The sequence below is a fragment of the Protomyctophum bolini genome (genome assembly GCF_963924005.1).
Source record: "Protomyctophum bolini genome assembly, chromosome: 2".
Classification (NCBI taxonomy): domain Eukaryota; kingdom Metazoa; phylum Chordata; class Actinopteri; order Myctophiformes; family Myctophidae; genus Protomyctophum; species Protomyctophum bolini.
The window spans coordinates 38,806,835-38,821,308 of NC_137863.1; the positions used below are offsets into that span (position 1 = coordinate 38,806,835).

At 44.1% G+C, this 14,474-nt stretch overlaps 1 protein-coding gene across 1 annotated transcript in view; it reads right to left on the reverse strand.

Moving 5' to 3' along the window:
• Window positions 1–14,042, reverse strand: part of nxph4 (neurexophilin 4) — a 68,002-nt gene extending 53,960 nt beyond the window's left edge. Inside the window, exon 1 of the mRNA XM_080777413.1 lies at window positions 13,570–14,042. Within this exon, the coding sequence (XP_080633539.1) occupies window positions 13,570–13,623 (54 nt within the window). The 5' untranslated portion in view covers window positions 13,624–14,042. The remainder of the gene's footprint in view (window positions 1–13,569) is intronic.
• Between the last annotated feature and the right edge of the window lie 432 nt (window positions 14,043–14,474).

The following is a 14,474-nucleotide window of genomic DNA, read 5'->3' on the forward strand; positions in this document are numbered from 1 at the left end:
GGTCTTTTATCCACCCCCCCCCACACACACACACACACACACACTGAGTCACGCATCCAATAAATTCAATGCATGTCTGAACTAATGCGTTACAAATGCCATGCCAGAGATATTAAAAAATGATAAAAACGAATCCCTCCTCCTCCTCCGCGCTCCCATCTGTGGCAGGGTCCTTGCTCCGTGCTGACCCTGAGCATCCACCCCCCCCCCCCCACACACACACACACACACCCTCCTGTCGTCTGCAGTGTGAGTTATGATATATTTGGTGTCTCTGGGATTACACTTTAATATTTCATTACATGCACAAAATCCCGCTCTATATATCTGCCCCAGGTGTGTCACTATTAATCACCGACGTTGTGAAAAACCCCAAGGCTGTCTAATAACGGGGGCGATGCATGGTATTGACGACGCATGCATGCAGTCGCATGCATGCGTAGCATGTAAGCTACACGGGATATACTATATGTTACGTGTACACGGGCAGATGGAGACACATATACTGTAGGGATGGATATTATATATGCTGTGTGTGTGAAGCAATTCAGGGTCCTGTATGCCTTTCACACGCTCCTGTCATGCACCAGTAAACACCCACACACGCACACAGACACACGTGCGCAGAAAGGAATAGCCAATAGTGACATTATGAAGCCGAGATGTGTACTTTCTCCCAGCAGGTGGAATGGAAAGGCACTACGACCACAGGCATGGGCTCCTTTTCCACCGGGGTTGAACTGAAAATGAATTGGTTCAGAACCCTTCAAAGTTGCTTTGTAACTGAACCAAAAAAAATTGCCCTCTGGTTCCGTGAAAGCAACCACGGTTCCAATAATCAAGAACGGAACCAGTTCTAGAAACCAAGGTTTTTTTCGTGGAAAAGGGGCCGCAGTGGAATCCACCTAACGCCAATCCCCTCCCTCACCCACCCACCCACCCACCCACCTCCCTCAGAGAAGACAGCTGCTGCTGATCAGGAATGTGTGAAACGTACAACAGGTCCCATCAACAGACAGACAGACAGAGGGTACGTGAGACAGGGTGAGGCTATAGCGATGCGGGACACATTTATTTAGCGCTCCCATCTCTGAGATGACAGGGGACCATCAAAGTAGAGCAGCGCGATCTACAAAGTAGGGCTGACCACCACATGGTACACAGCCCGTGTCCCTTCTCTTGCTTTATTTATGAAGACATGCAAAGAGGACAACAACATCAACAACAACAACAGCAGCAGAGACTCGGGGAAAAACTAGTATAGGCCTAATTGAATATAATTAGGACATTAACCACTTTCAGCCTGGTGTCCCCATTTCTCAAATAAATTCCAGAAAACAGCAGATTTACAAGCTCATAACGTGTCATATCACCGACGCATTATGAGCGTCGTAAATCGGCCACTTCCGCCGCCCGACACCGGCGCACGTCGAAGTATATAAATCAGGCTTAAGTGGGTTGTGGGAGGCGGGGGGGGGGGGGGGGGGCTTCGCTAGAGCTGGATATCTGTTGACTTGCAGGTGATGCATTCATATTTGGCTTTATTGCACGTCCGCCGACGCATATGGTAACTTAATCACACCTCACAGTCGCGTCGTAAAAACACATCAGTTCGCTCAAACACACTTTGGCCCCTAGTCTGAGCTGGAGCCGACGTTATAGATGAGAGAGAATGATGAACAACACACGCCCTCCCTCTCTCTCTCCCCCACACTCCTTCTCCCTCGGAGGGGGGAGGGGGTGATGGATGCCTGTCCTCTTGGCGGAGTGCGTTACAGGGCCATGACAAACCCGGCTATAATGTCCCCCCTTATCGGTTCCAGCAAAGTGTTCATTTTCTCCCATGATGCCATCGGGTCAGTAATAGCTCACTGGTAATTGTGGCGTAATAAATAAGCTCTTTGTCTAGCCACCACCTCGCTCGTGCAGGCGGAAACAGCGGAAAACCGTGGAACATGTGCATTTCTCCATTAGCGACTGCTTGTTTGCGTGCGTGTGCGTGTGTGTGTGTGTGTGCGTGTGTGCGTGTGTGCGTGTGTGTGGGGTATTATTATTCCCTTAGCCAATTCATTTCCACCCAGCATGCATTCCACGTGTCTGACAGTACCATGATGAGGGTATGGTGCTGCGCACCGCCTGTAATATTTTCCAAATTGATTCCTTTTCAGAAATTGTTGATTACTTAGACATTTTTGTGTGGCTTTTTTTTTTTTTTCTTTGCTCCCTCCAACTTAACCGAGGGAACAATTTTACGGGAGCCGTTCCATGGAGACTAGCAGTGAGTCATACAACATAGCTTGCATCTGAATACAAAAAAAACTGTTGGTATGTTTTTTTCACGGAACTCCACAGACCCTGACACTGACATTCTTATTGAAGGTAGTAGTATTCAGGTAGTATCAGAATTTTAATATATTGGAATTACACTAGACTCAAACTTGACATTTAAAAAGCATGTTAAAAATGTAGCCAATAAAATCAAATTCAATTTATCCAATGTCAGACAAATAAGACCATATCTAACAACAGATGCAGCCAAACTCTTCATGCATGCTATGATTTTTTCACACATAACCTACTGTTTCACAACCTAGTCACAGACAAATCAGACAACTTTAAAACCCATAGAATCACTTTACAAACAGACATTAAAAACACTTGATCAAAAGCCCAACCGTTGCCATATAGTTCAAAAGTACAACTTATTTAATTTTGACGGCTTTAAACACTTGCAGATGCCTGCCTAATTTTTAAGATATTAAATGGACTTGCACCTCCACCACTGAAACAGTTCATAGATCGAAGGGACAGTGGTGAAAGAACAACAAGGGCAACTACCAGAGGGGACTGTTGTAAAGTTTGGTAAAACAGTCTTCTCTGTGAGAGCCTCCTATCACTGGAACAGTCTCCCTACAGAATTAAGAGAGACCTCCAACTATCTGACCTTCAAATTCAACCTGAAAAGGTGGCTAAAAACAACTCAAATTTGTAATCATAACTAACTATCAGCACTATTTAGTATTCATCACCGGTGTCATTTCTCACTTCACTTGCCGTTGTTCTGTCCCCTGTACCATGTTGATCTGTTCCTGTATTGTATTGTATTTTTGTATGGACGTGGTGTTGGGTGCTCGCACATATGCACACATGGCATCAACGCATGGTGTTGTGTGCAGGCACACCACACTTTGTCTTTCTTTTATATGTATTGTACTGTGTTTTTGTATGGACGTAGTGTTGGGTGCTTGCACATATGCACACATGGCATCAACGCATCGTGTTGTGTGCAGGCACACTACACTTTGTCCTTTTTATCATTCATTTTTTAAGAGCCTGCCCAGGGACTACAGATGAAATTTAGCTTCGGCTAACTCTGGCCCATTTACATTGATGTGAAAACTGACATGTTGATTAATGAGCTTTGTCCCGGTCAAATAAATAAATAAATAAATAAATACCACCATAATGACCCTAAATGAAATTGAAAAATATGTATACGTATGTATGTATGTATACATGTATGTCTGTAATCTGTACAGTATGTATGTCTGTAATCTGTATGTATGTATGTATGTATGCATGTATGTGAGCTCTGAATTGAGCTCAAACATATTCCCCTGTGCACCTGCAAGCATGCACGCATGTGCTTGTGTATGAGTATGTGCCTGGCTGTGTGCGTGCGTGTGTTGGTTTGTGAGCTCAGCTCGCATAGATCAGGTGTGGTGTGGTGGGTCTCTTGACCTCAACCTGCATTCTCACTCCTCACTGCTCTGCCCTGCTGTGCACGCCTCACTGGAGGAAACAGGGGGAGGGGGGGGCGGAGGAAAATAAAAAGGAGAGAGAAGGGGGGAGAACTACTATACACTGAGTGCCATTTGCTTTCCTTTTCTGTTTTCCAATCATGGCACTTTGCTGCTGCAATTTTCAAGGGGCTGAGCAAAAATTATGTTCCTGTACACAAGACGTAACAATAAAAAACCTTGAATCGAGAGGGAGAGAGAGAGAGAGAGAGAGAGAGAAATAGAGAGAGAAAGAGAGAGAGTTGCTGAACATGGTAAGGAAAAGAAAAGCAAATGTGAGCTACAGTCAACGCACACAGCATGACTGTGTGACTGTGAAAAAGAAAAAGCTCTCACTCACAGAGATGCTCTGCTTGATTCTCTCAATGAGAGACAGAGCTGGAAAGAGACAGGCAGAATGGAAAATCACAATGGAAGGCGTAAAAAAACAAACTGCTTCAGCATCCACCTCCCTCCCCCCCGTGTAAAAATGACTCCTTCCTTCTTCTACTACATCTCCGTCGCCCGCTCTGCCTCCTCCTCCTCCTCCAGCAGACGAGCTGGCAGTTTGACAGTGAGAGAGGGAGAGGGGAGAGGCGGACTGGACCATGGCCCTGGCTGGGCCGCGTGCTGCTCTCCTGGGGGCCGTGGCAGCAGCTGTCCATGGGCACTCCACTCCAGATTATCCTGGCAGAGACACACCCATGTCTTATTGGGTGATATGGAGCCCATGCAGTGATCTCTCTCCCCCTCTCTCTCTCTCATGTTTCCACTGTGGCATAAAGAACACATTTTCCGTGAACCTGCAGACTTTTAAAAAGGCCTGATCTGTGGTCAATATACACTATAGTCTAGTACTGCTGACTCTTGAATCACGTGACTGCGTACTCTGTTTACACAGCGGTGGATTGGTTTATTGGTTGAGGATTCTTTTCTTTTTTTTCCAGAACTCTACTGACCATGCAGCTAAGTATTTACATGTACCCTGGAAGCTGTACAATGTTGGTACAGGACTGCCTCGTGCTGCCTGCCTGTCTGCCTATCTGTCTGTCAACTAGATCTGCTCTTTAAAAACAAGGCCCATCTGCTGTGTTGCAGCATGCTTTTGAAAGCATCTGCTGGGAGATCGTTGGAAAGACTTTGGTAAATAAGGTTCTGTGTCAGGAGACATCCATCTTTAGGCCCGCGGATGGACAGATGGACGAACGGACGGCTGGACACCCACTCCTCTCTCATCTCTTCCTCGCCATGTTTGTCCTCCTCGCGGCTACCGTCCAACTAACCCGCTGCTCATTCCCCCATGAAAGCCACCTCTCCTCACCTATAGTCCTCATTCCCTCTGTCTCTATCCATCTCCCTCCAGGGGCCCCAAGACCTGAGGTCAGTGGCAGCGAGGCTCTTACTGTAGAAGCAGGCTGAGACAGAAACAGCTTCATCTTTAAATGGAAAAGACCTGACACCAATAGATCGTATTATATCCAGGAGGCAGGATGTCACCATGGCCATCTTTTCCCTATGCTTTGAACGATACGTATATGAATTACAAAGAAACCTTCTCGATAAGTTAACAACGTGAAGCCTATAGTAATAGTATCCCTATCGTGGCCACTGGCCACGTCATATCAAGCGAACGCTCTGCGAAAATATGCGATTATTTGTCGAAAATAGTAGATCTACAAGCTCACAACACATCACAACACATCACAACACATCACATTTTCGGCTACGATGTTTAGAGGATGTGTAGAGGAAGAAACTAGGAGGGCAAGGATACACGAGTGGGGAAACCGGTGTATGTAAGTAAAAAATCACACCCGTGTGAAGTGAGGGGCACTCTTATCATCGTACATCATCATGACGTAAAATAGACACTACTATGCCTATTTGCTCAGACACTATGGTGAGTGAAAAATGTGAGTACCGTTTCCACTGCTGTTTGCATATTGGCACACCTAAATCTAACATTCATTTGATTGGCTGCAGCAACAATGTTTATGTATTTATGTCATGTTTTAATGTGCTGTACTGGAAAACTACAAAATGTAGGGTCCTTATGTTAGTGCATGTGTACCTAATGAAAAAGTGTGTTTCTCAAAAGACAAATGCATATTGAGCCAGTGTGAGACACCTTTGTTGCTGACTTGCTATAGTCTCTTGAAGAGTACTGCATGCTCATTACTGTTATCTGTAGCTCGAACCTTCTGGCAACTGGTACTACGCACACGCACGCACGCACACACACACACACACACACACACACACACACACACACACACACACACACACACACACACACACACACACACACACACACACACACACACACACACACACACACACACACACACACACACACACGTTTCTCAGTGCATAACATCAGCAAATTCATCAGATGGCTCTCTAGTCTAGTCTACAGAAAGAGCAAAATCACAGCCTCTGTCCGCTGGTGGAGGAACTGTCCGTGGTCCTGAACCTCATCATGGTGTCTCTATACTGCAGTGGTCCTGAACCTCACCATGGTGTCTCTATACTGCAGTGGTCCTGAACCTCATCATGGTGTCTCTATACTGCAGTGGTCCTGAACCTCATCATGGTGTCTCTATACTGCAGTGGTCCTGAACCTCACCATGGTGTCTCTATACTGCAGTGGTCCTGAACCTCATCATGGTGTCTCTATACTGCAGTGGTCCTGAACCTCATCATGGTGTCTCTATACTGCAGTGGTCCTGAACCTCATCATGGTTTCTCTATACTGCTGTGGTCCTGAACCTCATCATGGTGTCTCTATACTGCAGTGGTCCTGAACCTCATCATGGTGTCTCTACACTGCAGTGGTCCTGAACCTCATCATGGTGTCTCTATACTGCAGTGGTCCTGAACCTCATCATGGTGTCTCTATACTGCAGTGGTCCTGAACCTCACCATGGTGTCTCTATACTGCAGTGGTCCTGAACCTCATCATGGTGTCTCTATACTGCAGTGGTCCTGAACCTCATCATGGTGTCTCTACACTGCAGTGGTCCTGAACCTCATCATGGTGTCTCTATACTGCAGTGGTCCTGAACCTCATCATGGTGTCTCTATACTGCAGTGGTCCTGAACCTCATCATGGTGTCTCTATACTGCAGTGGTCCTGAACCTCATCATGGTGTCTCTATACTGCAGTGGTCCTGAACCTCATCATGGTGTCTCTATACTGCAGTGGTCCTGAACCTCATCATGGTGTCTCTATACTGCAGTGGTCCTGAACCTCATCATGGTGTCTCTATACTGCAGTGGTCCTGAACCTCATCATGGTGTCTCTATACTGCAGTGGTCCTGAACCTCATCATGGTGTCTCTATACTGCAGTGGTCCTGAACCTCATCATGGTGTCTCTATACTGCAGTGGTCCTGAACCTCATCATGGTGTCTCTATACTGCAGCGGTCCTGAACCTCATCATGGTGTCTCTATACTGCAGTGGTCCTGAACCTCACCATGGTGTCTCTATACTGCAGTGGTCCTGAACCTCACCATGGTGTCTCTATACTGCAGTGGTCCTGAACCTCATCATGGTGTCTCTATACTGCAGCGGTCCTGAACCTCATCATGGTGTCTCTATACTGCAGTGGTCCTGAACCTCACCATGGTGTCTCTATACTGCAGTGGTCCTGAACCTCATCATGGTGTCTCTATACTGCAGTGGTCCTGAACCTCATCATGGTGTCTCTATACTGCAGTGGTCCTGAACCTCATCATGGTGTCTCTATACTGCAGTGGTCCTGAACCTCATCATGGTGTCTCTATACTGCAGTGGTCCTGAACCTCATCATGGTGTCTCTACACTGCAGTGGTCCTGAACCTCATCATGGTGTCTCTATACTGCAGTGGTCCTGAACCTCATCATGGTGTCTCTATACTGCAGTGGTCCTGAACCTCATCATGGTGTCTCTATACTGCAGTGGTTTTCAACCCGTTTCATTTCAAGGCCCATTATTTATTCTGCCTTTGAGCCACAGACCACCATTTAATGAGTTGTTTTTTGCCGAATCCAAAACTAAAGCATATTTTGTTGTGGTTGGATAAGACTTTGTCTACAATTCCATGCATTTGCCCAACTTTTATCAAAATAACAATCCTTCTATCTACATTCTATAATTGTGTAGACTTCTTGTAAATTAAGTAATGCAGATGTTTAACAATAATGTAACTCTTGAGAGCGTTAAATGAAACCAAATGTAAACAAACATTAAAGTCCATAGTCTTGGCTGGCTCTAAAGTGCTCTTTAACAGGCTCTAAAACTTGTGATATCCTCAAAGTCCATAGACTTGGCTGGCAAACTATATATGTTAAGTGCTCTAAACAAAATAACATAGACTTGGATGCCATGTAATCTTCAAAAGCCATGCATTTTGAGAGGCTTCTCAAAAAGAAAATCATATTAGTGGTTCTCACAGTGAATGAGGTCAAGGGACCCTCTGCGTAACTTGAAGGGCTTCCAAATGGACCTGCACCTTCTCTGAGAGTTATGGTGGTCCTTGGAATGAAAACGTTTGATATTGTATTGTAATTGTACAGCAGACATGGAGTCCACATACTAGCTCTGACAGTGTTACTCCTGGAAATGGTCCGATTCCGGTTCCTCAATGTTGGATCCGGTTCCTGCGGTTCCAGATCCAAACCCAGGTGTCAGCTATCTCCAGTGTGCCACAAACCAAGCTATAACAATCATTTCAGCAATATTGCGCCTTTCCTTCACGTATAGCCAACCTGGCAGTCAAACTGAGAGTGCACAGGTTGTTTGCAGTTTGAATGCGGCTTGGCAGTTTAGCTTTCAATTTCTGTGCCGGCAGCATACGCCCATTTCAATAGCCTTATCGCTGACCTTGCAAAAAAAGATCTGGTGGGGTTATTATGAATAGAACATACCTGAGGCACTTTTTCTATATAGGTGATGATGTCACTCAAATGCAAAGACAGAAAGACAGAAAAAAGGTCTCAATTGTTCCAATGATGTTAATGAGAGTCATGCAATGCCAACATACGTCTCAGAACTTGTTTTACATTTGAAAAAAAAGCGTCATGCTTTTTAAATGAACTGGCTGTCCTGAAGGCTTATAAGAGGGCTGGTGGTGTACAGTAAGTAGCCTATTCAGTGCAATCTGCAAGCAATGACTCATTTTCAAAGTAATGGACACAAAATGGGGCCGTCGAAAGGGAGGTGGAGAATGAGAAAACAAATTAAATAAAAATTAATCTTTGTTTAACCTTGTAGCACGCCATTTTTTAAATCCCTTAACATTATTGTATGAAAATGTTCCCTTTTTTTCCGCCCAAGTCAAAGAACGCTTTGATCTCTGGGAACAGAGACAGAGGCAATAGATAGCAGTAATATGATTGCTTCTGTCATCATGATTCAACAGATTACACATCTAATCGGTTTGTGAACAGAGAATAATAATTTGCACAGATTACGGACTACAAATTGTGGCTCCTGGTTGAGGAAACTGGGCCGTATATATCACAGTTTCAGCATTCATTGTATGACTGGAAACAGGGCGATGGACAAGCTCACGTGTTGTGAACTAAATTATTATGACTATATTATATTCAGCCACGTGACACAGGGGGGTATGACAAAGTATCAGTTGGGGTGTTTCGACAAGCCTGCAGAGACAACGCATATAGAGTGACTGGGCTGACAAGCTGACAAAACTGACAGACAGACTGACAGACAGGCACGTTGACGGGGGAACTGGGAAGGAGAGCACTTGGCACAATCAGTGTTGGGGGTGGCGGGGGGAGGGAAAAAATAACATGCGATCCTCATGCCATTGTGATGGCTCAGGTTATTTCCACAATGAAGTGTGAAGAAGCATGTGATTCACTCTGGCACAACAACATATGACGCTTGACGTAAACACGTGTGTTAGTAGAGTACAGCACCCCCCCCCCCCCCCCCCCCCTGGTATACATACTACTGTATAGTGGCAGTCAGCAGGAGGCCGTCCGCACATCTAGTTGTATATTGAAACGCAAAGTAAAAGAACAAATAAATAAATAAATGAAAAATAGGCCTTAGATATAATGAAATTAAAGCGACTCAGTCCTTGGGTAATATCCCTGGGGTATATTGCTACAGTATAGTTGTTTTATGGCAGAGATAAGAGGATTTTGCTGGGTTGTGATGTTGGCTAATGCTATTGTTTCTACGGGGAGCTCAAAAACTGAAATGCAGCTGCTTTTTCACACATCTTTCGTCTTGCACACACACACACAGCTGACTTGCATTTATGCACAATATTAAATTTGGCTTGATTTTCTGTTTTCAGACTACTATGAGACCCAATCTACCCTTGCTTTTTGCACTAAAAAAGATTATCAAATAAATCATACAGTGTTGATTCAGAAATGATATAAGTCATATGTTCCCTTCTTCATCCTTTCTGCGTACGTCTGTATAATTCCTGTGTGCACTTAGGTACTGTACACTCACACTAGAATACACAATTAGACACGTATACAGGTTTGTTTTGTGCTAGTACGACCACCAAAGAAAGCATGCCCTATCCCACATCCTCATTCTTCCTTTTCAATGTTATATCACCTTTTCCCTTTTATACTTTACACTTTGTACCTTTTACATTTTACATTTCTGCAACTTGTATGACCCCAAAAGCATTTTCTCCCCAACCAATCAGTGACAAACACTGATTTGTTATCCCCACACAATACGCTGTCTTAAAAAGAAAAAGGGAAAAAAAAGACAAGAGAAGAGAAAACCATAAACAGCAATATGTGTTCAGATGGAACACTATTAAGCAGCGTGGCTGATATATAATCCAATGCCAGGCCAACCCCAATACTTGAACTGGAGTTCCACTCCCATGCGGTTGACGAGTGGCTCCACTTTCACCAGCGGTGAAATGATTTGCATTCAATCTTCAAAAGAAACGTAGCTGTTATTACCTGCCACAATAGAGCCTAACCCCAATCTGCCAGCAGCAACGGGGTGCTATTCCCCCCCCCCCCCCCCATTTCTTTCTTCTTTTTTTATCACACCCTAATCACAGCCATCAAATGCTCTGTGTATGAAGAGTACACTGACCACACCAGGACACTAAGCAACACGCATACCTGGCAGCCAATCTGTTTTAAACAGTTGAACCTATACCTATATCCCCCTCCTGAATTAAACGTATAGTTCATTTAACTCAGAGAGTTTACAAATGACCCGTAAAAAGGTCCATTTATGAGTTACAAATGGATACATTATACGGATTTTACTGTTGCGTAAAGTCCCAGCAAAAGGACACTGGCTCGACTCGAACAGTCCAAACAAGTCAATAAAAACCACTGATGCACCTAAGGCTTTGTCTTCAACGCAGACAAAAGAACACATTGTCCAACTTGAAGTTTTAGCTTCAATGATTACTGATCCAAAACAAATGTGCATATATAGAAACAGATTGTTCTCATGGCATTGTTCCCTGGCGCTGGTAAAAAGCATTTGTCCACCCAGATGCATGCATGCCCTCCCCCCACCCATACATAAGCCCTGGAGAGGTGTACCCATGTCCATGGTGCCCAGATAATAATCAAATAAACCAATACAAAACGAATACTAATAATAACAATCATAATAATAACCAAACCAACGAAAACAGTGAAATGGCTTCTACACAAACAATGGCTTTGGTGCTTAAATCGTGTGATGTTGTTCCGTCAGAAAGACCTGCTTTTACACTTCAGCAGTGCATTGTTTTAAGATATGTAAAAATAGCCCATAAAGCGCTGCAGTGCTGTCATTACTGTATAACCCTCTGTGATGCTTGATGTTTGGTGTCAGATTTGTTTTTTTACAGCTTTGTTTACAAATATGAGGTATGTCTACCCGTTGAAACGAGAGACAAAGGAGAGATAATGTGATAATGAAACGACATAATAGTGCATGACGACAACGGAGAGAAAGCAGACAAAAGGTGGAGTCAGAGTTGAAAGGAGAAGCTGTGGTCTTCCAATCTGGGGATGTGGTTTACAGATGCTTCCAGGACACTGGGTTGGAACCCATTTGTGGGTCACGGACACATTTCTTTATAGGTACATTTATTTTTTGTGTCCTACATTGTTTTTAATTCTACATTCCCAAAAAAAGGTTTTCATGAATAAATACAAATTCAATTTCTGACATGCCTGTGCCATAAATATCAACTATAAACTGCTAACTAAATTGCTGCTGACGTGTAAAAGCAAGTCTTTCTGACAGAACTACAGCACTTCATTCAAGCAATAGAACCATAGTGTGTTTTGCTGTGGGGCCTCCTTATATAAATGTGTACATAATGCTGAGCATTTACAAATGTATGTAAACTCTCAGACTTAGACTGTCTTTCAGAGTTAAATTCAGGAGATGGATAGGTAGAGAACTGCCCTTTAACGGATTTGGCTGACACGTATAGGCTTAGAGGCCTCAGGCCTGGTACTGTAGCTATAGTGTTGACGTTGGCCATACTTTAGCTTGAAATTAACAAGACAGTTGATGGCGACAAGTTACTATTTTCAATCATCTGATTTGCAGGTTGAGGCGACACCCACCTCCTCCTTATGGGGGGCGTTGGGGTTAAATGAACTACAGTAGGCCGATAGGTAGCAGTACTTTGTGGACAGCTAAATGTCAAGTCATTCCCAGTATACACCATGAAACCACTGAGTAGCCAAACCTCGGCTTCAATAGTGGCATTAAATGTGCGGTGTACTTCTTCCTAATATTGGAGCAAACGTAACTCTTTAGACTAGACACTAGAGTGTGTACATTTTTGTTTAGTGCAGTGTTCATTCATTGTTAAAAAAAACATGCACGCATGCGTGCGCGCGCACACACACACACACACACACACACACACACACACAAAGATGTTTGACTGCAAACAACATAGGCCTACAGTACACTGCATGCATTGCACACATGCACTTACAACACAAGCATCCTATACTGTACGTGTGTGTGTGTGTGTGTGTGTGTGTGTGTGTGTGTGTGTGTGTGTGTGTGTGTGTGTGTGTGTGTGTGTGTGCGCGTGCGTGTTCAGTGTTCACACATTGCAGAGAGAGAGAGAGAGAGAGAGAGAGCGAGAGAGGCAGTATATCCAAACTAGGCTGCAAACTCTTTGCTAAGCGATGCTGAGATAATAAAACAAGCCACGGGCGTGTTTAACTTCTGAAGAAAAATTAGAGGAAGTTGCTGCGAGCGCACATAGATAAATAGATAAGGGGCTATTTAAGCGGGGTAAGAGGAACTGCTCAGCCGGCTACATCCCTCCGTGCAGTTGGAAAATAAATATCACACGGCAAAACTCCAACTTAAGAAAGACATAAATTATACCATGATGTTGGTTTATTGAACACGTTCGCACTTCATAGTCCAGCAGCAGTTCTTTACTCACATAACTTTGAACCAAGTTCTGTCGAACACGTACAGTATAGGCCTATAAGGCTACACCTATTTTATGGAGATTCCTGCAGAAAACATGACATTATAAAACGCTCATAAAATATAATATAGGCCTATTAAGTTAACTCCCTATATTGAATATAATCCTGGTAATAAAAAAATAGGCTGTACATTTTATGTTATCGAATAAAAAGCATAACTTTTTCATGTTCGCGAATCTCTTGAAAAACGGCACCTTGCAGATCATCACTGTCACATTATAAGGCACATTACTTTTTATGAAGGAAAAGGGGGTAAAAGAAATGTGGGAAAATGAAAAGAAAAGGGAAATAAATAAATACACAAAAATAAACTTCCATACCTTGCGTAGAATCCACTGGCAGAGGATAGCTATGGTCCAACCGAATACCTTCATTTCACCTTCCTGACAAGGGACCACCCTGAACAACTACGAGTCTCCTTGGCTGAACATATAAAGACAGAAAGACACGCCGCGCGGAATCCAAGGAATCCAAGAGTCAGACGACGTACGACGCGTAAAAAAACACACCAAAAGTTGTACGTTCTTGTTCTTAGACAATGTCACAGTGTTTCGATACGAACTTTGGGCTGTGATCGGTTCAGTTTGTCCGGTCCTCATGTGGCACATCCATGGTCGTGTCCGCTCATCGCGCTGCTGCTGGGGGAACTTGAAGTTGGCCGTGTGTTGCAGAGGCATGCGCCTTAATTCGCAGGTGGAGGTAATTAAGGTGAAGATCACCAGTGCTAGTGCATCTTCTGTTGCACCTTCACTGCATGAGTGGTTGTTGCTTTCGAAAGATGGGCAGTTTTGGAGTTGCTTCTGCAGCTTGCGCTTCTCTTTTGCCCCTATGTCTCTCTCTCTCTCTCTCTCTCTCTCTCTCTCTCTCAATACTCCCCCCTCTCTCCCCCCCCTCTCTCTCTCTCTCTCAATACTCCCCCCTCTCTCTCTCTCTCTCTCTCTCTCTCTGTGCGTAAATGCGCTCACGCTGCTCCCCCGCCCCCAGCAGGGCTTTAGCCGCGCAGCCGAAGTCGTCTTTTTCTTAGCCTATTTATTTATTTATTTATTTATTTATTCCTTTCCTTGGAACTGAAGGGGGGAAAGAGACACTTCTAAGTTGTCATTTGTATATAGACGCAGCCTGGCTGATATTTATAAACTATCGACAGATTCATATAATGTCAGGCTATTCACGTGAACCTGGTGGTTCTCTCAAATGAATGGCCACAACACGAATAATAACAGAG